Source organism: Bubalus kerabau, chromosome 9, assembly GCF_029407905.1.
Source record: "Bubalus kerabau isolate K-KA32 ecotype Philippines breed swamp buffalo chromosome 9, PCC_UOA_SB_1v2, whole genome shotgun sequence".
Classification (NCBI taxonomy): domain Eukaryota; kingdom Metazoa; phylum Chordata; class Mammalia; order Artiodactyla; family Bovidae; genus Bubalus; species Bubalus kerabau.
This window is the reverse complement of record NC_073632.1, coordinates 49,822,227-49,847,492: the sequence shown is the minus strand read 5'-3', so window position 1 is coordinate 49,847,492 and position 25,266 is coordinate 49,822,227. Positions and strand designations below refer to the sequence as shown.

Below are 25,266 nucleotides of genomic sequence, written 5' to 3'. Positions count from 1 at the left end.
ATCAGTTTCTCGTGTCACCATTTGAACATCATGTTATATATACCCAGGCCTGTATCCCAGTAGCTCCACAGGAATATGGGATTACTGTGGGTCATCAGATTTGAGCAGGCCTCCACTTTATCTTTTATGCAATGCACAGAATTGGGGAATCAAAATCTCAGATGTTATGCTTGATATTTTCAAAGGGGTTGGCTGTCAACTCAAACATATTGATGTCAGTCCAAGTGCTTGTAAAAGAGTGATAATAGACTCATCAGGCATGGTGGTCCTCTTCTTGCACAGAAAAGAAATGGCCCAAACTGAGGTATGCATCTTTCTCTCAGGCTCCAGATATTTATATACAGTTGATCTGATTTGAAGGCACTCGTAAGAACTAACGTAAGCTTCTATTTTGCATTAGTATGTTTATCAGAATACTAGAAGGATAACATTTGAGGATAGACATATGATTGCATTTAATTACATTGAGCTATTTAAACTTCTTTACATTGAGCTACTAGCCAGCAAAGATGCCCAGAAGAATTCAGTTGGAAAAAAAAATTATTTCCGTTTTCTCTTTTATTCTAAGATTAGGTAAAGAGCATTCCAATTCATCATTAACAGTAATGAGAATGTTTAGAAATTGTTATGAACTTCTGCTCTACCTTTATTTTGAATAAATCAACATATTTCAAATCAAAGGGGTATGATCTCATAAAACCGTGGTTTGAGTGTGTAATTTTTTCCTAAGGGGTATTTCAGAAATATATGCTTACTCCAAATTCAGAGTATATGAATTTTAAGGTTATGGAACAAAATAAAAAATACATTTATTTTATTATCTTTCTTCCCACTGTAAATGTAACAGTAGCATGTAATAAAAACAAAGGAGAGCACCAAAACTTCTTATGTATTTACTGTGTAGATATGACTCTTTATGTATCTATATATATGTTCCCTCAGTAATAACACCTAACACTGAATAAATTTCATTAGAAATTTTCTCTGTACTTTCCTCTTTTAATGGCCAATATTTTCCCAGAAAATTTCACTGGATAAAACATTTATTTTCTCATGCGTCTCAGATAAATATTTCTAAGGCAGCAGTTACCTCTATTTTTTCAGATATCATTCTAATATTCTCAGTCCATATTATCATTTTTTCAGACAGTCCATCACAGTATCTTCCAGGCCATATTTACATTGTGGACATTTCTAGAATTTGTCCAGGCCTTGGGCTCTTCCCTTCCCACCCTCACATCTGTAAGCCTTGCCCTCCTAACCACTCTGGCTTCTGCCTCACCTTTGGCTGTGTTTCTATGAATCTGGGATGAGGGTAGTCTATAAAACAACTCTCAACCTGCTGGTTATAAGGATGGCTTCGAACACGTAGACAAGAGAGGAAACAGGAGAGTGGAGAATAATGAAATATTTATCTGACAGATAAATGGGCTCACCCAGAGAGTGACAGAAAGAGGTAGACTCAAGAGCTGAAAGCGGAAAGAATAGTTCGCGGGAGAGGGATGTGGCAGGGATCCGGGCAGGCAAGCCGGCTCGGTACAGAGCTCTGAAGCCTCACTCCACCCGGGCAGGTCGCTGTCTTCGGTCCTGAAAAGTCTCGCCCCTGCTCCACCACCACTGGACCTGGCGGAAGTTCCCCTCGTGAGCTCCTTCCCGCACAGCGGAGTCTGGCAGTCCAGTCGCTCTGACTCTTCACCTGCTTGGAGCAGGACTTTCCTTCTTGCCCGCTTTCATAGGGTCAGGGACTGGTTTTGTTGAAGTAGCTCTGAGAATCCTAGCCCTTTCTCCCCCTGGCCCTGCGGGTGCCCAAGGCCCTCGCGTTTTGCGGACCCAGGCTTGCCGCTTCGCGGTCTTTGGCCAGGTCCGTACTCGGCTTCCACGCGTTTTCCTCCGCCCAGCGCCGGCTTCTAGTCCCCACTCTAAAGGCCCTTGGGGCCGCTGACCACCTGCGCTCTGTTCCAGGGAGGCTGCCCGGTGGACAAGACTCACAGAAACCAGTGCAGGGCATGTCGGCTGAAGAAGTGTTTGGAAGTCAACATGAACAAAGATGGTAATCTACTTATTCTTAGTTCATCTTATGTTGGTTGAGTAGTAAGTAAATTATGTATACAGAAAATAATGGCACTCCTATGCATGTAAATCATCTCCTGAGCGTTTCTTTCTAGACTCTGGGAATTGGCCTTAGTCATCTTTAGTCATCTCCCGGCTTGAGTCCCAGCCCCACCCCACTGAACTCCCCAGGGTAAGGCCCATGCCTTCATGGGGCCCTTGCACCTCACAACCATCCCCACGAAGCTAGCGTTCCTGAGGCCCCAACTCTGCTGGGGACACACTTGTGACGTTTCCGATCTCCCATCCAGATTTCTCTTCTCACCTCTCCTGGCAGCCCTTTTGTGGCCAGTTTTAAGCCTGTTAGCCTCCCACAAGGTCTTGCTGTCTGGATGTCTCTGGTAGAGAATATCCTATGGACTAGGAGACTGGTTGAAGGAGGAAGGGCAGAGAAGTGAACAGGCAGAATGTCTAGCCCTTGTTTGTAGACTCACCAAGATCACAAAATCAGGACGGATGTTGTGGTGATCTGGGCTTCTCTCAGTTCTAAAGAAAGGGGCTGTAGTGACAAGGTAACACTAGTGGGTGTCCCAGGCTAGACTTCAGCTCCCAGAAGTCTCAGCAAGAACTAGGTAGTCAGGGTGCTTCTTGGGCTTAGAGTGCAATCCAAGGGCGTGGCTGGCGGTGGCCTGGCCAGGGCGCCCCAGGCCGGGAAGGGAGCGGGAAGGAGGCGGGAGTCATGGCCAGGAGGGAAGAACGGGGCCTCAGGACTGGGTGCGGAGTGGGCTTTGCCGTGAAGGAGGCCTGGGTGGGGTGGCATCCCCCTGAGGTACATACAGCTCCCACTGGGGAAGTTACTTCCTCCGCGGCGCAGGAAGCAGGAGGGAGCGTCCAACCTGTTGAACTTGTGTATTGACAAGTTGTCAAGCTCGTGGAGCGGAAGATTGCCCCGAATTAATTTGTTTGTTTAAACTGTTGGTGGTAATTGTCACATCTCCCTTGCCTTCCTCCAGCACATTCTGAGAGGGCTTTCCCTCATCCCATCCCCCGGCGGGCCCGGGCTCGGGTTCTTTTCTCCCGGGCCCTCCGAGACCAAGTGGTATGTCCAAGTAGGGAGGGGGATGGAGGTGGGCGGAGTGGTCGTCGGACTGATTGAGGAAAGTCTGTGCAGAGACGCTGTGTGTGTGTGTGTGTGTGTGCGCGCGCGCGCCCAGTGGCTCAATCCTGTCTTACTCTTTGCGACGCCATGGATTGACTGTAGTCCTGCCAGGCTCCTCTATCCATGGGATCTCCCAGGCAAGAATACTGGAGTGGGTTCCCGACCCAGGGATCTAACGCTAGTCTCCTGCAATGCTTCCTCTACACTCTATTGAGGTCGAGACCTAGCCACTCCTGCCCAGAGGATCTCTGGTCTCCCTGCAACCTGCCTGGGCGCGGAGGAGCCCTGAACAGACAGAATACACGTAGTCTTGCCTGAGGCTCGGCCATTAGTGTGACACTTTGGGCCGGGATGCTTTTCTCGGCTTCAGCTTCCTTATGCAAACAGTGTAAGGGTTAGACGGTCTTAGAGCGCCCTCCACCCTCACGTTCCTTCTCCCCACTTCTCTTCACCTCCCGGGTGCCCTTGCCTGCCTAGACGCCCCGGTTGGCCGGAGAGCGCGGCAGCGTCTGTGTGATGACCACGTCTCTGATCTCGGGCCCGCGCTGGTCTGTCTGTCTCTGCAGCCGTGCAGCACGAGCGGGGCCCTCGGACGTCCACCATCCGCAAGCAGGTGGCCCTCTACTTCCGTGGACACAAGGAAGAGAACGGAGCGGCCGCGCACTTCCCCTCCGCCGCACTGCCCGCGCCGGCGTTCTTCACCGCGGTCACGCAGCTGGATCCCCACGGCCTGGAGCTAGCCGCCGTGTCAGCCACCCCGGAGCGCCAGACACTTGTGAGCCTGGCTCAGCCCACACCCAAGGTCAGTGGCCTTGCTGGGCCCGAGGCCGTTCTGAGTGGAGGGCGGAGAGGGGCACGCCCATTCTTTCTCAGCTGGGATAGCTCAAGCAATACTTAGGGAGAGGACCTGGAGGGGTCCTCAATGCTTGGCCAAGCTCTGCGGGGAGCACTCGACCTCCCGCTCTCCCCTGTTGAGCTGGGGTGCTCAAGCTTCAGTGTGTGGTAAAGTCACTCTCTGAGCTGACTACAACTGGGGACTTCTAGGGCCATTCCCCCTTACAGCAAATTTGAGGTGGATCCCAGGAACCTCCACCTTTAGAAAACACCTCTAGTGTGAAAGCCTGTCTGAACTAAAAGGGCAGCCTAAAGTGTTCCTGAAGGACAGAAGAGCTGAGTTGTTTTTAGAAGAAAGAAGTTGCCTGCAGCTGGCAGAAGAGCACCTTGAATTGCAACTGCAGGGATCTAATCTCTTGGACAAGGTCCTTAATGCAAGAGAGAAATGTGGAGCTCACCGGGTTAGGACAGTATGAAGAACCTGGCTTCATTTCCCACTCCACTTCTGAGTCACATGAATTTACACAAGGACTGAGCCTCTCCTAGCAGGGCCACAGCCAGAACCACCTCAAAAGGTACCCCTAGGGACTACCTTTCAGACTTCCAGCTGTTACCTACACAGATTCCCCACTCCAGGCCAAGAAGGCCTCCAGATCTCCCCCAGACAAAGGCCAGCTGCAGCCCCACACTGCAGGGAAGCCAAACACCTGGGCGCATGCACAATATTTAATATTGCTTTCTTACCCTTGATGTGTATAATAAGCTTGGGAAAGTAGTGGTATGAATATGTTGTCAGTTATGAATGGGAATGCTCTGTGAATGATTAAGATGTCTAATTGAAATATTTCCATAATATACTAATCCTTTCTAAAAATACTCATATGCATATTTGTGTTTGGGATGCCTATTAATTTATACTTTTTTCCACATCTATTTTTATTTACTCAAATGCAAGAAGCTCTTGTCTAAACTGGGAGACAGGCCTGGCACTTGGCTCAGCCTGAGGAAAATTTGCTGCAGAGGATAGAAAAGCCACATGCCCCTCTTGATGGAAAAGGCTGCCAAAGAGTGGAATGAGCCTCTCCCAATAATTATTATTTCCCAGACTCTATAGGTGTTCCTGTCTCCTTCCTTGGTCTAATTAGAAAACTTTAACAGTGGCTCTTCTTGCAGAGCTGTTGTTTCCTTACTCCCTGATTTTTCTCTTTCTTCCCCACCCAGTATCCCCATGAAGTGAATGGGACCCCAATGTATCTCTATGAAGTGGCCACAGAGTCAGTGTGTGAATCAGCTGCCAGGCTTCTATTTATGAGCATCAAGTGGGCGAAGAGTGTGCCAGCTTTCTCCACGCTATCTTTGCAAGACCAGGTAGGACCAAGAGGGCACTGAGCTCTTGGGGGAAGAGGGTTGGGAAAGAAGCAACAGTTGTTAGCCTTATGAAACTAAATGCTACTTGGATAAATCACCAGAACCAGGCATCCATTCTTAACAGCAGTGAGAAAGTGATTTTTCTTAGCTTCTTGCTATGGCTTCAAAATATCTAGCTATGGAATCCTTACTAAGAAGTGTAATTGTGTTATTTCAGGAAAGTTGGATATGATCTGCAAGAAACAAATATACAAGATCATTTTCTTTTTTAGTTTAATTGGAACATCAAATTTAATCACAAATTTTAAAAATCATAAATCTTAATGATTTTTTAAATTGTTAATAAAGCAGTGTTTTTTTAAGAACACTGGAACTGAGAGAAATAGAAGGTGATGAGAGTATTCCCTGGTTAGATTTTGAGAACTAGTCTCATTTTATATTTGCAGCTTTTATTTTTCATTATGATGCTCATAGTTTTGGCCACTGATGTATCAGCATGAAGGATTAAAGGGTGTGTTGCACAGCTCCCTTGATTCTTTAAATGCTTTTAGAGATTTTGTGAACAAATAGGTCTGGTGCATAATCCTGTGATTGTAAATGACAGTAAGAGGGAGAAAAAAATTATGTGCTGTTAAAATTGTGTCATACCAAAACTCAGAAGTTTTATTGTTAGGAATATCATAAATGGCTTCTGCCATAATTTTTCTATCCTTAAGGGAAAGAAAGAAAATGAAGTATTCACAAAAATTGGCTGTTACCAGTACATTCATGGAAATTAATGACAAATTTCCCAAAAGGCTAATAAGTAGTTCCAAAAGCAAAGGATTTGTTTCTTTAATTCATTTTATACCTAATTAAAGCATAATAGTGTCCCTTAATATGAAGTATGTTTCCTACAGAGAGACCTGGCAATGTGCTCAAAACATTTAATCTTCTAGCATGGGATATGCTTTCTTTTGTGGCCTGGACTTTCAGACATGGTTAGAATTAGACATTGTTTACCTTGCATTTTGAAAGTATTATTTTCTGTACTTAATGCAATAAAGCTGAAAATAAAGCATTTTGAAAATTAAACCCTTCGGTCTAATTGTGATTTTGGTTACAAGCCTTCACAATTCAGCTCTTAGCACTCAGAAGGAAATCCTCTCACATAAATCATCCAGGATTACTGGTTTTGGAGAGATTTTTCAAAAACAGATTTTTTCAAGATGGTTAGTTTTTATCTTTGACCAGATTTACTTGTAGACTCTGACCATTTGCTCTGTGTGTGTGTGTCTGTCTGTCTGTCTGTCTGTAAGTTGGCTATTTTTTCTCAAAACAAGTATTTGTAGACTCCTTAATCCAAACAAAATTTACTTACTATCTGCCACTTAGCCCTTCAGTGGAAACCCTTCAACAAGCAAACTGCAGTGAAGTGGAATCCAGTATATTAATTTGGAAAAGGAGCCAGATTTTCATTTTAAATATTCAGTAGCACATTTCAATAGAATGAAAATGACAAGCACCTTGATGCTGTCCACTTATGAGTCTCAGAAAAATCAGGCAGTGAGATGAGGTAAACTCAGCAAAACCCAATTAACATAATTACACCCTGATTTCCCTGCATGCCTCTTGGGAATTAGTGATCATTCTCCCAGCCCAGCCCCCTCAACCCTCCAGGGAGATGGGGGCCCACATCAGCATGCTTAGTCTGGAATCCTCAACCCTGATAATATCAACATTTTCTATGCGAGGAATCTGCCTGCTGACCTGTTGTTGGCATTTCATAGGGCCTGGGTCACCCATGAAGTTTCTAGGTAGTCAGGAACAAATGGATGCAAGGACAAGAAGGGTAAACCCTTTTCCAAGGGAAGCAAAATTGGGGAAATTGGAGTGACTGACTCTCGAGTGCATGTGCAAGTATAGACACCTTTTAAAAAGGAAAATATGAGAAAATAAGGGAAAGCTAAAATATTCAGAGGAAAAACTACCAGGCATTTAAAACACTTTTTAAAATGATAGAAATTTACATATTGAAATTGTTTATAAATTTATAAATTACACACTATATTATATTATACATCTATTGTATGACAGCTGATGCTTTTGGAAGATGCTTGGAGAGAACTGTTTGTTCTAGGAATAGCACAATGGGCCATTCCGGTTGATGCTAACACTCTACTGGCTGTATCTGGTAAGAATTGCACAATTTAATGACTTTGTTGTAGAAATTACCATAAAAATACATTACTGAAAAAAGAACAACATGTAAAGAATAACAAATTCCTGCTGAACAATAGAGTATACCTGTCATTTATAAATCTATATTTAAATGCAAATAATGTTGTTTTGTTGTATTCATGACTGCTTGCATTGTTATTTAAATGCAAATTACTGTGTTTGTTATTATCCAAGAGAAGATTTTATATTAACTTTCATACAATATAGCCAGTTTACATAGAATCAGATATCTTAGAGTGACAATTGAATAGATATTGATATGCAGGATTTTGTCAAAAATCAATATTAAATCATGAAAATGCCTTCATGTTAGAGCATTTATTGCATATTTTTATTCTAGGCATGAATGGTGACAACACAGATTCCCAGAAGCTGAACAAGATCATATCTGAAATACAGGCTTTACAAGAGGTGGTGGCGCGGTTTAGACAACTCCGGTTAGATGCTACCGAATTTGCCTGTCTAAAATGCATCGTCACTTTCAAAGCTGGTAAGCAGATACAAACTGTTGTCTTTTCTTCCAGTTTTGCCATCTCACTAACTCAGTTCAGTTCAGTTGCTCAGTTGTGTCCGAACCCTTGTGACCCCATGGACTGCAGTACACCAGGTCTCCCTGTCTATCACCAACTCCCAGAGCTCACTCAAACTCATGTCCATTCAGTCAGTGATGCCATCCAACCATCTCATCCCCTGTCGTCCCCTTCTCCTCCCACCTTCAATCTTTCCCAGCATCAGGGTCTTCTCAAATGAGTCAGTTCTTCACATCAGGTGGCCAAAGTATTAGAGTTTCAGCTTTAGCATCAGTCCTTCCAATGAATATTCAGGACTGATTTCTTTTAGGATGGACTAGCTGGATCTTCTTGCAGTCCAGGAGACTCTCAGGAGTCTTCTCTACACAGTTCAAAAGCACCAATTCTTTGGCGCTCAGCTTTCTTTATAGTCCAACTCTCACATCCATACATGACTACTGGAAAAACCATAGCTTTGACTAGATGGACCTTTGTTGGCAAAGTAATGTCTCTGCTTTTTAATATGCTGTCTAGGTTGATCATAACTTTTCTTCCAAGTTGTAAACATCTTTTAATTTCATGGCTGCAGTCACCATCTCCAGTGATTTTGGAGCCCCCCAAAATAAAGTCTCTCACTGTTTCCACTGCTTCCCCATCTATTTGCCATGAAGTGATGGGGCCAAATGCCATGATCTTAGTTTTCTGAATGTTGAGTTTTAAGCCAGCTTTTTCACTCTCCTCTTTCACTTTCATCATGAAGCTCTTTAGTTCTTCACTTTCTGCCATAAGGGTGGTGTAATCTGCATATCTGAGGTTATTGATATTTCTCCTGGCAATCTTGATTCCAGCTTGTGCTTCATCCAGTCCAGTGCTTCTCATGATGTACTCACTCTCATCCATCTCCAAGTCCAAAAGAGAGGTGATGGTTTTCAAGAGAGCTGATACTCTTAGTCTGACTCCATTGGACCTGCTTGTTGACTATCCACTTCCAGAGAGTGTTTTCCCCATCTGCATTCCTGTGCTGCTTCTCACAATTTCCTGGTCTTCATTTCTAGTTCCTACACACAGTGGTTCTGAACTGAGAAGTTTCCGGAATGCTGCCGCCATTGCAGCTCTTCAAGACGAGGCTCAGCTAACTCTCAACAGCTACATCCATACCAGGTGACCCTTGTTTGCCTTGAACATGTACTTAAGAAAATTGTTTCCATTGTGAATGCGTGAGCAGGCAGTAAAAAGCCAGTTCAAACACTGCGACTAATTATCCTGTTGCCAAGCTAGTTAATTTAGTTAGAATCTATGCCCTCATCTATATCTAAGGGTAGGGGAGAGAAGCAAATCAAATTAGGTTATCAAAGTGAAAGCACTGCCAGACACCTTACTCTTGTCCCAGATGAACAAGTTGATCCATCAATATAGCTGAACACATCTAGGTGAATGCGTATCACCCATTGGCTGTCTGTAGAAACTCTCAGTCACTGGGGTTCCGGCAGTGCTCCTCCTGGCCCACCAAACAAGCAAATCCACCACAAGGTCTGTAGACCTTCTGTTTCCATTTTCATATGAAAAACGCAAGGCTTTTAAAAGAGCAATGGAACCTTGCTAGTTTACTAAGTTAGGACTGCAGTAGATCTGAGGTTAGAATACAGTTGCTATTCTTTTTTATTCTCTAGATTGATCTTGAAGGGAAGCCCATGGGAACCTGTCTCTATCATCTCAGCATCACCCACAGACACTCTGCTGGGAGTAACTATATCAAATGGGTAGAGGGCACTAATACTTTCGTTACTAAAGGGGGTCAGAGAAACCCTGAGTCACCTGTATTCATTTGGGATGATACCACTTCTGGAAAGATCACCTTATTTCTTTATAAATCCCCTTTTGAATACTAATAAGTAAAACTGTTCCCTGTCCCAGAGTCGTTGAAGGTCACATTCAGAACTCCTATTCCTGAAAGCTTTAGGGTGCACAGCAGATCTTTAGTAGCTGACAGCAACCAGTATCTATTGAGTGCTTACCATGTACCTTACAACCCAGCATGTTGTGATTTTCCCTGAAAGTAGAGGGAGTATATAAACAAATAAATTTGTAAAATGTGAGTTTAAAAACAACAACAACTGTTCCCTGACCATGGAATATCACTGAAACTGTGATGTGTGATAGTGCATGTATATGTTTTTCCAAACTAAAGTCCCATGGCTTTTAAATTTAAAATCCACATTAAATTTTAGAATGTATATAGTAAGCACTTAAGACTTGTTCAGAATTATAAAATGGAGCAGTACATAATTTGGACACTTTTTCCCCCATTAAAAACTAACTTGTATAACATAACTGACCTCTGACTTAGAGTCTTTAAGGTATAAAGAACATCACCCCGGAAGAATATGACACTAGGTATTGATTCAGCCCTTGCTGAGTCCTTGGTTTTTGTAGGGTGGCTCGTGAACACTGTGGGACATGAGAAAGGACTGTCCATTATCATTGCAGGAAGTAGGCAGAAGTGTTCATCAGACCAGGGAAGAGAAAAAGCAAAGTGGGGAGTGAGAGAGATGAATTCTAGTTGGATGGAGTAGGAAAAAAATCTGGAAAGTCTGGTGGGTGTAGAAGACAGGTGAGCTGGTCCTTGGATTCCAGCAGGGGAGAAGGTGACCAACAGGAGCCAGAGAAAGGGCTGGTAGAGGTGGCAGGGGAGGTGCCAGAGAGGGAGTAAGGAGAGTCTGAGAGAACCTGACATTTCGAGAGCTGCTTTTAGGATGACTTGAGAGAGTTAAGGGCTTCCCAGGTGGTACTAGTGGTAAAGAACCTGCCTGCCAATTCAGGAGATGTAACAGAAGTAGGTTCTATCCCTACGTCGGGAAGACCCCCTCGTGGAGGGCATGGAAATCTGCTCCAGTATACTTGCCTAGAGAATCCCATTACAGAGGAGCCTGGGGGGGCTATAGTCAATCTATAGAGTCGCACAGAGTCAGACATGACTGAAGTGACTTAGCACGCACGAGAGCATTAAACCACAAATTAACAGAAGTCTATTTTGGAAAAATGATGAGTATACTACTTCTCCCTTACCCTCAAAACAAAGAAATTATTAAGGGAAGGAACACATCTACTTTGACATAAGCTTTGTATTTCATGATATCAGCTAGAGCTATAATTTAATATTAATGTCTAGAGTCATAAATGTGACAAAACTAACTATACCTTACTTCTTAGCTCCTTCAAGTCAGTGAACATTCTCCTCTAGCACTTTCCTGTCTAGAAAAATCTGAAATCTAAATGAAAAGTTAATGTTGCAAACTGAGCTAATTGTGCATTAATTGTTAAACCTGCAAACTGACCTAATTGTTACAGCCCTGTAAGTGATTTCTCTAATAATCTAGGACATAAGGAGAGGGCTAGAAATTGGCATTTCACACAAACTATACATAACTATGTGTAATAACCATATATAATAATGAACAATTTAGTTATATATAATAAACTATATAGCTGACAATCAAATACATGGATCTGTGACAGATACAGAACAGTTACACTTGAAACAAGAAAACTTCCAGTTATGTATGCTGATGGTTGGAGTCAGGGGCCTAGATATTCTACAAAATAATTTTGAGCAGTCAGAGAGCCTCTTTCTTTCTCTCTCTGTCTCTGTCTCACACACACACATACACATGGTTGTTGTTTCTGGGTAGTACAGTGCTCCACATATAATAAACACTTAATTTGTGTTGACTGACTAACCAGCCTCTTCCTAATTAGAGGATAAAAGAAGTGGGTGAGTAGGTGAGTGGATAATCTACTCACAGAAAATCAAGAGTTAATTGTCTATGAAGTCTCCAAAAGCCATCCTTTCTGTCATTATTTCCCAGTGTTTTCTCACTGGGGGAAACATCAGCACGTGGAGTGGTTGCTGCAGACAAGATGGGGGCTTGTCTAGGCCACCACTGCTTCCCACCCACTGCAGGGGGCTTCTCTCCTCTTCCTGCCAGGGAAAGGAAACAGAGTTGTTGAGAGTAAGTGGCCAAGGTGAAAGGGAAACATGGGTCTTCCTCTACTTTCCAGGAAACATAGGAGATGCTTTCAGCAAGGAGAGCAAATGCGATTTATGTGTTGTTGTTGTTGTTTTTCTCCTGTGGGGAGGCTCCACCATGTCCATTTCACATCATTAAATGTAGTCTGGCCAGGCAGTGAAAGAGCCAAATGAGATCCTCAGAGGCCCAGAATGAATTGTCAGCCTAGTATCAGGTTGAAGAGAGGGACTCTCTTGTGCTCAAAACTTAGAGACAAGCATGAAAGTTGTTCCCCTGGTCTCTGTTTGCACAGTGGGGTTATTGGGCATTTAAACTCAATGTTCGGTTACCTAACTCCTATGTAGGATATGGTATCTGTCAGTTTCTAGCACTTGTGGCCAGCCATGAGTTGAACCTGGCTGAGTCAGTCTTTTGGGTGGTTTGTGTCAGTGCATGGAGCCCTCCTGTATTGGTAACCTGATTCCAAGCTATAGACTGAAGAAGCATCCGAGCTGCAGTGAGGAGGTGGCTTACAGGCATCTAAAAGCAGCAGAAGATTGAACTTGCACATCTGAGTACAGATATATGTTGGACATCAAGAGAGGAAATTGTTCAGCAATTTCTCACATCTTTAATTATATGCCAATTTCATTGACATGAAAGTTGGGTGGCACTGCCATGCAACAGAGCTTAGTCTTTAATTTGCAGTGTAATAAAGATGGAATTATTCCTGAGAGTGACTAAGTATAGTGCCTGAATAATAATTTGGATAATTGCTCGGAAAAAGAATCCATTTCATTTGAGGGAAATAGCCTGGTGAAGGAGTCTTGAGAATCAGAAAATGTGGATGTTGTCACTAGTTTTTACATCAGTACTAGTGGTTGGTGTCTATACTAGCAACCTTAAGTTTATTATTTGGTCTAAATTGAGTACCATATTTCTTAAAAAAATTTTTTTCCCAAATAAAATGCAAACCCTGTGCTAATGATGAGACTGTCACCATGTGCTTTTGGCAGCGTCATTATGTTCTCTGTGCCTGTTATTCCACCTGCCGAATAGGGACAGTACTGCCTGGATAGGACCCTGTAGTATGTTATTAAAGAGGCTCAGTCAGGAAGTTATGCTGAAGATGATGTGTGTTCAAGGACAGATATTAAGCCTGTTCGTGATGGATCTTACCTTGCTTTCATGGCTTCTCCTATTCCAGATACCCCACTCAACCTTGTCGTTTTGGAAAACTCCTGTTACTTTTGCCAGCTTTACGTTCTATTAGCCCATCAACCATAGAGGAAGTGTTTTTCAAAAAAACCATCGGCAATGTGCCAATTACAAGACTGCTTTCAGATATGTACAAATCCAGTGATATCTAAGCTCTCCAAGTCCCCACTTTTCAGGATGGGACAGTATCTGATGAACTTCTACCCATGGAGAACAAACCTCAACTAACAAACCCTTCAGGAAGCATAAATCTGGGAATGTGTAGCCTTCAGAAAAGAAATGTCAATTGACACGAAACGATTTCAGTAGCTCTGACCTGCTGCCTCACCCAGGGTAGGGCGGCCTGGAAGGAAAAGGGTGTAGAAGGACTGCCTGAGCAGAGAGGACTCACTGCTGCCATGCCCTGGGAGGGGGCCGAATTTGGGGTTGCCACAGGCCATGCCATTCTGCCTCTTACCTGGAAGATCAGGCTAACTACCAATAGCTGAAACATAAGTAGAACTTTGTTTTCCCTTTTAGCATATAAAGTTGGGTAACCAAATATAGCTCTGTGTATAACATCATACAGCAGCCTTCAGAACTATTTTATGGTGAAGAATTTATTTTAAAAATAATGGTTAGGTTTTAAATCAAAAGTTTTATCAAAAGTTTCCCTTCTATTGTACTGCATCATAAAGTGGCCTTCAGAACTGAATTAATATGTGAAGGGTAGCTTATGCTGTGAGATTTGCTTTTTCTCTATCTTTTTCCTTTCTCTTTCTTGCTTCCTCCTCCTCCCCCTTCCCTTCTCTCTCTCCCCTTCCTTCTCCCCTTCCCCGCCTCTCCTCCTCCTCCTTCTTCTCAGTACCATAGGCCAGGCAACCTTGTCAAAGGAATTGGTGGACGAAAATGAGATTCTCACCACGACTTCAGGTTGGATAACATCTCAAAACTAGAAGAGCTTTACTAAAAGAACCCAAGTCGAGGGAGGATGAATAAAAACAGCAAAACCAAATAAAGTGGAGATGAGTGATGGAGTGAGGCAGACTGCTGTCCCATTAACATAGTGCTGAAACCAAAGGCAGTGGGGGTCCAAACTCATGTTTCAGTGAGTCGCACCAGATAGTAAATGAACAGAAACATGAGACCAGAAGGAATTTCAAGGAGATGGATGCTAAAAGGCTTCTTGATCCATTGCTAACAGCCTGAGACTCTTCAATGCCTTTCAGAAAACTGGTTTCTAGTAAAGCTTTGAATGCCTGCACATGCACACACACACACTTCGTCCTACACTGTAAGCTGCTCCTTTGGTATGAATCTCTACTTACGGAAGTGTAGAAACAAACATTTAAAAATAGCTGCTGTACTTTTCACATTTTGATTTATTAGGTACTAGCACTGAGGGAAAATATTCAGCACTTGGACTATTATAGGATGAGTAAAACTTTCCTTGTACAAAGTGGAATTAACTGATTTGTGAAGTTAAAAGGTTGTACTCATTGTATTTACAAAGAATAAAAAATATATTGAATTTAAATGAATTCTGCCTGGTTTCTTAGCCTCCATCCCTGGCTGGTCTTCATTCACTAGAGACAAGGTAGCAGTGGCAGCTGGTGTAAAAACTGAAGCTCAGAGCACTGCAGCCTGAAGAACTGAACCACAAAGGCAATTTCCTTTTTACAGTGAATCCCATTTGTAAAACGATGAATAAAGAAATAAAACATAAGATTACATTCTCTGCCGCTTTCAAATGTAATTGCATCTGTTAGAAAAATTGCTGTGTGAGGAAGAAAGAGGCCGATTAACAGAGTCTTCATTCACTTACTCCTCTGTTTCTAACTCTCTTGCCAACATTTCAGTCCTGACCAGGAACTTAAGAATTATTTAATGATAAAAAAGATAAAGTGTGAAGAACCATATTGGTGAGTAAGACGTGCAAGGAGCAGTAGAAAGTGAGTTGAGATGTTCTCAGCAAATCTCAGGGCACTGGTCCCACATCCAGAAGCCCGTGATGGAAATCTGAGGTGCTGAAGACCATGGGCACTGTGGGCTCCTCCTGGGCAGCATCTCCAGCAAGAGTCTGGAGCAGAGATACTTGCATCTCTTGATTAAACTGACCTGGTAGATAGCATGTGTGGAAGTTCAGTCAGCCATCAATTCCTAGTCCACTGATTCCACTGAGAAAGAGAAGTTCCTCTTAAAGGAAAGCAAGATACTAAAAAATGTGTACAAGAATGTTCTTTTCAACATTGTAGAGAATAGACACACTGCAGTAAATACAGATGGTGTTACAATAGTTAAAGTGAATGCACTAGAGCTGATGTATAACATGGGTAAATCTGGAATATGATGTTGGGAGTGGTGGTATGTGAATTCCAGAGGATACATACAGATTGGTTTTTATATCAAGTTTTGCAACCTATAGAACAATACTCCACCATGTTTATAGATATACAAATGTATAGCATATGTTAAAAACAAACATGAGTATGGTATGATAGTGGTGTCCTTTGGGAATGGGTGGGATTGGTGGAGGGTACCAAGATGACCCTCCCTCAAATGTTTCTGAAATGGTCTATTTCATAAGACAAAAGAGACTTGGGAACAAATATAAGATCAATGACAGGATTTGATAAAGAATAGCAATGGATTCAAGGCTGTTTATCCATATAATAGTCAATTTTTACTTCAATAATGCTGAATTACTTCCAATAACAAACCTGTATTTCTTGTTCATGGGACTGCTGGGCTGGGCACCTGGCTACAGTTTGGGTGCAAATGGGATCCAGTGTTTCTTCATTCTGGACTAGCATCTTCTCTAGAGCAACTTATTTGTGTGGCAGAGTGTGAAAATGCAAGGGGCTGAGCCAAACCATGCAGACATTTAAAGCTGCTGCTCCCATTACATGTGTTCACTTTCCACAGGTCAAAGCCAAACACAAACACATGGCCAAACCCAACCTCATAAGGGCCGGGAGTATATGCTTCTCATGGAAGAGGAGGGAATCACTGACCTGTAATAAAAGCTATTACAGTCCTAATCTGCTTTAATCTATTTGAAATATTCTCAGCAAAGTTAAAAGGGAGTAAGTTTCCTGTGACATGCCACAAAATACTGATTTCCCAATGGAACTGCCTTTGTTTGGGGGCATCTCTGCCATTACAAAGAAGAATCAAACCTGGCTGTCATAAATCAACTATAGTTTAAAAACAGAACAAAACCCTTGCTTTCAATATTTGACAAAGCCCAGAATTAAAAATCCAGTAGCAATGTCTTTTGGGATTTTGGAATCTCTGCTGTATACAGCCTGGATACTTTAAGAACTGCTTGCTTGGATTTTAAGGCAGACATTCTTTAGGGTTGGTATTGTGGGGGAGGTGCCACAGTTGTCTTGGAATATACAAATTCCAGATATGCAATTTCAATATATGCAATTTGAATATACAAGCAAGAGAAGATGAACCCAGTCCAGTGATGACAGCAGTCAAAGAATAGTCTTCAGTGCTTCTCCTTTGACAACTTTTTTTTCTAAATCTAGGAGGGTCATCTTGCCTGGAAAATCCCATGGACAGAGGAGCCTGGTAGGCTGCAGTCCACGGGGTCACTAAGAGTCGGACACGACTGAGCGACTTCACTTTCACTTTTCACTTTCATGCATTGGAGGAGGAAATGGCAACCCACTCCAGTGTTCTTGCCTGGAGAATCCCAGGGACGGCGGGGCCTGGTGGGCTGCCGTCTATGGGGTCGCACAAAGTCGGACACGACTGAAGCGACTTAGCAGCAGCAGCAGCAGCAGCAGCATCTTAAAGTAGTATTTGCATACAATGACAATTAGATATGGAGTCTCACATTTGTGTTTGAATTACTTTTAGTTGTTCTTTGACTCAGGAAAAGAAAGAGAACGGGGAGGATGTTTAGAAACTGAATTGAGATTCCCAGTTTACCACTTACAGTTCAAGATTTCAGTACAATTTAGGGGCACAAGAACTGAACCCACTGGCTAGAGACCAGCATGGGGGTTGCTGTCTTTAATCATTTATATAAAAATAGAAAGCTTCTGTGGAGATTGTTTAGTAATGTAAGGAAATATCAAATCACTGTGTTCTGCACTTGTATCTAACATAGTGTTGTTTATATCTCAGTTTTATAAAAAGAAAGGACAAAATCACAGTATTCTAATAGGTCGTACAAGGAACAATATTCACATTGTTATAATGATACAAATGCTAATTATTGGTCTAATTAAAAGTATGATAAAATTTTGGGGAGAAGAAGGAGGAGTGGTGGAGGTACTAAGTCTTCATCTCATAATATTTATAAATTTAAAAATTGCTTTTTTCTTTTATTTATGAGATGATAGATATTAACTAAACTAAACCTATTGTGGTAATCATTTCATAGTATATGTAAATCAAACCATCATGCTGTGCAACTTAAACTTATACAGTGATGTATGTCAATTATTTCTAAATATAACTGGGGGAAAACAAACAAGGTAGAGAGCAGAAAAAAAAAAGGAAACTGTCTACTTTTCTGAAAGTTACTTGTGTATGTGTGGCTGTCTCTCCCGATGGTACATACGGCTCTACCTCATTCGTGTTACCATCTGCCTAGTACTTCATTGTATGCACTACAGTTTACCCAACAAATTCCTTATTGGTAGACTTGGGTTGCTTGCAGTTTTTTTACTGCAATTAAACTACAAATTAAACTACAAAGTGCCATCCTTCTATGTACACTTCTGTGAACTTTTGGGGTTTTTCTGAAGGATAAATTCTTAGAAGTGGTATTTCTGGGTCAAAAAGATTGTATGCATTTTTAATTTTGATACATACAACCAAATGGCTCTCCAAAAGCATTGCATCAATTTGTACTCCTGCCAAGAGGGTGTGAGAGAGCCCATTGCATTGCTCAGAATTTAAAAGTGCTTAATCAGACAGGCTTGATGAACACTTCAGAAGCTGTTAGAAAAATACAGAGAATACATATGTTTCAATTATGAATATGCCTCTGCTACTGGACTGATGAAGTAGGTTTCACTTTGCACCCATGGTTAGAGTTTGGTCCCCTAAATTTTGCAGTCCAGGCCACTTATATGAACTTTTGACAGTACCCATATCATGATGAAGGCTGAGAGACATTGGATAAATGAAAATATAGAAAGAACTTGGCAGACACTTTCTGCTGCTAAGAAGCTGCTCTAAGACTTTCAAATCATTCATTTTACAATAACTTTTTATAATCGCTTATGGAGGGAGATCCCTGATGGTCTAGTGGTTAGGATTCTGGGTTTTTACTACAGTGGCCTAGGTTCAATCCCTGGTCAGGCAACTGAGATTGTGTAAAAAAAAAAAAAGAAAAAAAAGATCATTTATGGAAACTGAAGAATAATAATAACTCTCTATGAGTAGTTCCAGTACCCTTATGACAATGGCTTTTTTTTTTTTTTTTAATGTAGTCTGTTTTTTAAATCACGATTTTAGATTTTTGAAGCTCATTTTGGAACATGAAGTGTTTTGTTTTTTTTTTCTCTGAATACTTCTGACTTGCATATAAACCATTAGGGAGGGTGGTCAGAGTTTTCTGCCACTGCTGAGCTGGGCTTGTCAGCAATATGCAGAGGGCCTTCTCTCCAGTGGAGAAACCAGGATGTTGCCACATAGCCTGGGCATCTTTCTGACGTACCAAAGTGTTGCAATGTTCTGCTGGGAAACTGTGAGTAGGGTCAAGTATTGAGGAAGCCAAAGTCATAGGTTTGATCCTCAAGGAGTCAGGCTTTGTCTGTGCCCTAGTATCTCTAAAGTCCTTCAATGGGTATGTCCCAGGATGCTGAGCAAGTGGCAGTGGAGGCCTGGGGTCCTCCACTGTGAAGGCTGGAGAACAACTCCCAGCTCTTGTCCCACAAGCGTTATCCAGGGTATCTTCACACTGACCCAGCCATGAGCCTGGTGGAAGCAGGGCTGGCCAGGGTGAGGAGACTTGGGTTCTAGTTATGACCAATGTGATCTCAGGCAAGTCAGTTAACCTCTCTGCACATCAGTGTTTTCATCTGTGCAAAGGAGCACTAGGCTTAATGATACCTAATTTCCCTTCCTCTTTGGGGGCACCAACTAATGAGATTGATTGGATTTCCAAAGGTGCTCAACCTTGACTACTTGCTCACCAAATCCTTTCATTTGGACAAGTAGTTTTCAATCTTGGCTGCACATAGAATCACTTTGGTAGCTTTTAAATGCCCAGGGCCTAGGCTGCATCCACACCAGAGCAAGTACACCGAAATCTCTGAGGCAGGGTCCAGGTATTTGAAAACTCCCCAATGATTCCAGTGTGGAGCTAAGAATGAGAAGCCCTGATGTGGTCTTTGGTTGAGAGACCTGAGGCTGGAGTCACGTTCAGGGTCCCAGATCATCTGTGTCCCTTGTTCCTCATGCCTGGTTGCGCTCCCCCTACGCACTGGTGACCTTTAAAAAAGTTAATTCTTTCCCCTTTATCCCTGCTCTGGCCTGTCATTGAACTCACCCAGCTGATTGTGGTGCTTATGATTGAGAACCTCTTCTGACCGCTTCCCTTTCCCCAGAAATTAACGTGATCATTAAGGCTTATAATTTCACTCACCAGTGCTATCAATCAAGGGGCTGTGAAACAGAGTTAAGAGTGCTTTTGTAATTGGCAGCAGCCTGTGATTCGGAGCAGGGCATCCAGGGGCGGTGAGCAGGCTGGAGGAGGGGAGAGCTGGTGTTCAGGGAAGGGCTATGCCTCCTTGAACTGACTCCTTCAGCTCTTTGTGACCAGCTCCCCAGGGGTCAGTAAGCTCCCAGCGTCATCTGCCCTGAATATCAAAGGGAGGAAACCAGTTCTTTGCTAGCAGTGCTTCAGGCTACCCCTTGCCTACCCCAGGCTCTCTGCAGTTGAAACGAAGGTCTCTTCAGGTTCTGAAGAGAGAAATAGGAAAGATCAGTGGATTCTTTATACACTGGGCAACTTGAGTCTTGTCAGGGAGGAGCAGTCGGTCAAGATTATCTGTAGTTCAGAAGTGAGGTTAAGGCTGTCAAGCCTGAGGGACTGACACATTCCTCCTCTGTAAAACCCTTGCTTAGAGATACCTTTTGTGTGTGCTTGGTCACTCAGTCGTATCTGACTCTTTGCAACCCTATGGACTGTAGCCCACCAAGCTCCTCTGTCCATGGGATTCTCCAAGCAAGAATACTAGAGTGGGTTGCCTCCAGGGATCTTCCTGATCCAGGGATTGAACCCACGTCTTCTGCTTACCCGGGCCTCCGGGTAAAGGTAGATTCTTTACCACTGTGCCACCTGGGAAGCCTTAGAGATACCTTGGAACCCCATAAGCAGCAGCTGAGCATGGAGCAGTCATACTCTGTGCCCCATCACCCCACCCAGATTGCCTCCAGGCTTCCTCCTGCATACTGGGAGCTGGTGATCAGGGTGGCCCTGAGACTCTTTTCCCTCTTGGGAGGATTAGGGGGCTGATTCAGTTTCTGCTACACACAGTGTCTAGTGGAATATCTCATACATACATGTAGGGGGGCCAGAGGTGAAGGAGTAGTAATTTTTGAATTAAATATAACATTAAAAGTGACTTTCATTTGATAGTAATACAAGAAATTTGGAGGGGAAAATTATCTATAATTCCACCTCCCTTACACCATTTTTATTTTTACCTTTTTTTCTAGTTCTTACATATACACCTATATATTTTAACATAATCAGTGAACATATTTTCCATTCTGACACTACTCTTAACATTCTATCAATTGCATTCTTTGAGTATCTGTGAAACTTCAGAATTCCTTTTGGTGCTTGCATAATAATTCTGATACTTGGAGTATGCCATAGTTTTCCTCTTTCACTGTTTTGGATAATTATTAACCCAAATGTTTAATAAAATAAGTTTATATCATATGGAACAACATGGAAATATTGTTAAAATGTTTAACATTACCCATGGAAAATGTTAAAATGTAGTTTCCTGGTTCCCACTTCTTGAGATTGGGATTCAGCAAGTGTGAGGTGGGGCCTGGGCATCTGCATTTTGACGATCCTGATGCAGGTGGTCCCAGCACCATAGGCTTAGGCAGGTGCTGCATCTGCCTAAAATAGTCAGATCACACCGCTGCTCTGAACCCAGAAGCTCCCCAGATTGTACAACTGAATTTTGCAGTCCACATAAAAGACCAGTCCCCTGCTTCGGAATGTGTCTACTGAGTTAGTGTGTTTATCAGGATACTTTTCTTCTCACTCATCTTCCAGGGCTCCTTCCAAGTGCTGCCCCCTCGGCAGTACTGGGACCCCAAGACTCAATGTGCTTGCATGCTCCCCGGAAGGGAAGAAAGTCTGGCCAGTGGTGTCATATTTCTGCATAAGAACTAGAGCTCTAGTTTGGTGGTTTCCTAGTGGTTAGGATTCTGGGCTGTCACTGCCATGGCCCAGATTCAGAACCTGATTAGGGAACTGACATCCTGTAAGCTGCATAGTGTGGTCAAAACAAAACAAACAGCAAAACAGAGACCAAGGATGGAAAACACATTTTCTTTAAAAAAAAAAAAAGTTATTGATTTGGCTGCATTGAGTCTTAGCTGCGGCACCTGGGTTGGCCCAAAACACGTGGGAACTTAGCTCCCTGAACAGGGATTGAACCTGCATCCCATTGGAAGGTGGACTCTTACCATCAGAGAAGTCCCAACACATTTTCTCAACAAATTCTTAGAAATCATGACTGCTCCCTTAAAGAACTGTTTTTTCCTTTGTTTGGTCTTTTAAGCAAATTACTGACACATGCACAACATGATTGAATTTTAAAATGTTATGTTGAACAAAAGAATCCAGACAAAAGAGAGCGCTGGCCGAAGGATACAGAGCTGGGATTTGAAGCCAAGTCTGAGTGACTTTAAAGCTTATCCCCTTTCTACTAGTCCTCAGCTCACCTCTTGGTTTTTAGCCTGGGCTCTGGGTCTGCTGTTAGCGAAGGCCTTGGCCAAGTGCCTTCCTGCATCTGAGAAATGAGAGGCTTGGATGGAATTGCTTCTAAGATTCCTTATAGTTCTAATGTCATATGAGTTTATGAGTCTAGTTCATTTAAAAATTTTACTTACTCTTGAATAGTTAATAGTCATATGATACAGATCCAAAAAGTTCTAAATGGTATGTATACATGTCACAGAGCAGAAGAGATTAGAGAGACATGACAAATAAATGTACTGGGTGTTCTGGGTGGGATCCTGGGACAGAAAGCATGTTAGTAGAAAAGCTGGTGGAAGTCAGTTTGGAGTTTAGTTAATAGTAATGTACCAAGGTTGGCTTCTTAATTTTGACAAAACATTTTGGTCATATAAGATAAGGGGAAACTGAGTGATGGGGTACATAGAAACTCTTTGTATTACCTTTGCAGCTTTTCTGTAGATCTGAAATTATTCCAAAATAAAAAAGCTTTTTCCTCTCACCTCCTCATCCTTGGGGCATCCACCCAGTCCACCCAATCAGACAACTAATGTTGCTTGTTTTGAGATATTTAATTAATAAACAGAGAAAATATCTATATTGTATAAATATCATTTCTCAAAACAGAAAGTATGTCTGTGAGATAAATTCCTGGAAGTGAAATTCCTGGGCATATAGTTTTGATACTTATTGCCAAATTGCCTTCCGTGAAGGGTGTGCCAATTTAGCCTCCTGCCAGACACTGCGTATGAGGGCCTGTCATTTCACCAACACAGACTGTTGTCTGAGAGACCGGTTTACTTCAGTTTAAGTCAGACTGTCAACTTCCAAAATATTCATGAACAAACTTCTCTAGAATGCTACCAACAGAATGTGGGTCCATTCTGAAGGGTACAGCCAAGGCACATGGGGTGGCTGCTATGGGCAGAAGCAGCAAGGCTCTGAAGAAGTGATAGCAAATGAATAACATTCCTAACTTCAGTCACTACTGTCCTCAGGAGAGGATATTCACAGAAGGCCATTGTTTCTGCTCCCCAGCACACAAAGGGTCAAGCCTAACAAATTTGCTCATAGTGGGGGAAAAAAAAAACCCCAGCAGGTCAAAGTGTTCAGATTACAGGTCCAGGAAAATCCCTTTGCAGAAAGAAGACAGCAAATCCCCAGTGTGGTTGAAAAGACAAAACTTTCTTCACCTCAGAGACTCTTCACATGAATAAACCGGTTAAACATGGTTTGGATTTACTGAACATGAAAACAACTGGATTAAAGTATAATCTAGCCAGAAAGGAAAGGAAATGTACCGAGAAAGCTAAGTAATGACAAAGCAGCAGTGTCTACGTGTGCCAAGAAGGGATGACCATTCCAGTTTTATAACCAAATTTTCTTAAAATGTTTAGCTTTCTTTTAGATCACAATAATGAGTCTCTGCCTGTACTGGTCTCTTTGATAACAACACTGGCATCAAGGCAACCGCGTGAGCACAAGGGACAATGCTGCCCAGGAGGCCGGAGGCTCCAGCTGTCAAGGAGGATGTTCTGGTCTGGGCCCTGGCCTGACTGCCAACAGTCTGTGCAATCCATATGGGAGACAGCATTGCACAGGCACAAGCTTTAGAATCAGAAAGACCTGGATATGTATCCCAGTGTTCCTTTTTTCTGGCTATGTGACCTTGGACAAATTACTTATACTGTCTCAGCTCTTCTTTTGGTAAAACGAGGATAACATTTTGAGGTTTAAGTGAGGTGATAGATGTGAAAAGCCCAGGCTGAAACCTAAGCTCTCAATCAATGGTTAGTTGTTTCCCAGTCTCCCTCTCATGTGTGACCACCAGGTGAACCCATCCCATGCCATGCAGTCTTAAGCGCATCCAAATCATGTTCTGTGACAGGAGGGTTCCAAATTTTTTATACGGAGGGTTCCTAACCTTTTTGTGCCAAAGATCCCTACTCAGATGTTGATAAAAGCATGAAACACATAGGAATACAAAAAGAAACCCATTTGTTGAAATACATTTATTCAAGTATTTTTTTTAACCTGTGAAAAATATGTGCCTTTCTTTAACACATTAAATAAGATCTCGGGATGGGTCTAATCACTACAGTAGTTTTCAAACAGAGTATTTCAAGATCTGCAGCATTGTATGTGATATAACTTATCTGCATTTTTAAATTGGTGACAATCACAAGTTATGCTTAACTGCTACTCTGGTTTGCTCCTATTTTCATAATGAAAAAATACTACGTTTCAGTTAGAGAAAACTAAATATAAAGAGGCAACCTTTTTTCCTATCCAAATTCAGACATCAGGTTAAGAACTCAGGTATGATCAAATATCACCACCTCTGGCCTTGATAATTTTGTCAATCAAAAGCTGTCAAACCAGCGCTCCTTTATCTTACTCTTTCCTTCTGGCTTCACTCAAGATTTTCTTTTGGTCTTTGGTTTTCTGCAGGCTTCCCTGATAGCTCATTTGGTAAAGAATCCACCTGTGATGCGAGAGATCCCGGCTCAATTCCTGGGTCAGGAAGATCCCCTGGAGAAGGGATAGGATACCTACTCCAGTGTTTTTGGGCTTCCCTCGTGGCTTAGCTGGTAAAGAATCCACCTGCAATGCAGGAGACCTGGGCTTGATTCCTGGGTTGGGAAGATCCCCTGGAGAGGGGACCAGCTACCCATTCCAGTACTATACAGTCCACAGGGTCCCAAAGTGTCAGACATGTCTGACTTTCACTTTCATGTTGATTTTTTGCAGTTAGAATATGATATGCCTGTGCTGTTTTGTTTTGAATTTATCTTGGTATTTTCTCAGCTTTTTGGATCTGTGGTTTGTTGTCTTTAAGTTTGGTAAGTTCTCAGCCATTTAGAACTTAAAATATTTATTTTGCTCTGTCCTTTCCGGTATTCCAGTTACACATGTGTTATACCTTTTGCAATGATTTCAGTTTTTGGAAGTTTTGTTGTTTATCTG

At 42.5% G+C, this 25,266-nt stretch overlaps 1 protein-coding gene across 2 annotated transcripts in view; it reads left to right on the top strand.

Moving 5' to 3' along the window:
- Positions 1 to 25,266, top strand: part of NR2E1 (nuclear receptor subfamily 2 group E member 1) — a 48,657-nt gene that overhangs the window by 6,202 nt on the left and 17,189 nt on the right. The window contains exons 3-9 of one of the 2 annotated variants that reach the window (XM_055535272.1): positions 1,963 to 2,050; positions 3,775 to 4,010; positions 5,264 to 5,410; positions 7,487 to 7,583; positions 7,971 to 8,120; positions 9,195 to 9,300; positions 13,354 to 13,628. In XM_055535272.1, coding sequence (XP_055391247.1) covers positions 1,963 to 2,050; positions 3,775 to 4,010; positions 5,264 to 5,410; positions 7,487 to 7,583; positions 7,971 to 8,120; positions 9,195 to 9,300; positions 13,354 to 13,516 — 987 coding nt within the window. In that variant the 3' untranslated portion in view covers positions 13,517 to 13,628. Of the gene's footprint in view, positions 1 to 1,962; positions 2,051 to 3,774; positions 4,011 to 5,263; positions 5,411 to 7,486; positions 7,584 to 7,970; positions 8,121 to 9,194; positions 9,301 to 13,353; positions 13,629 to 25,266 lie in introns of those variants that run through there. The other variant, XM_055535273.1, reaches the window with a different exon arrangement.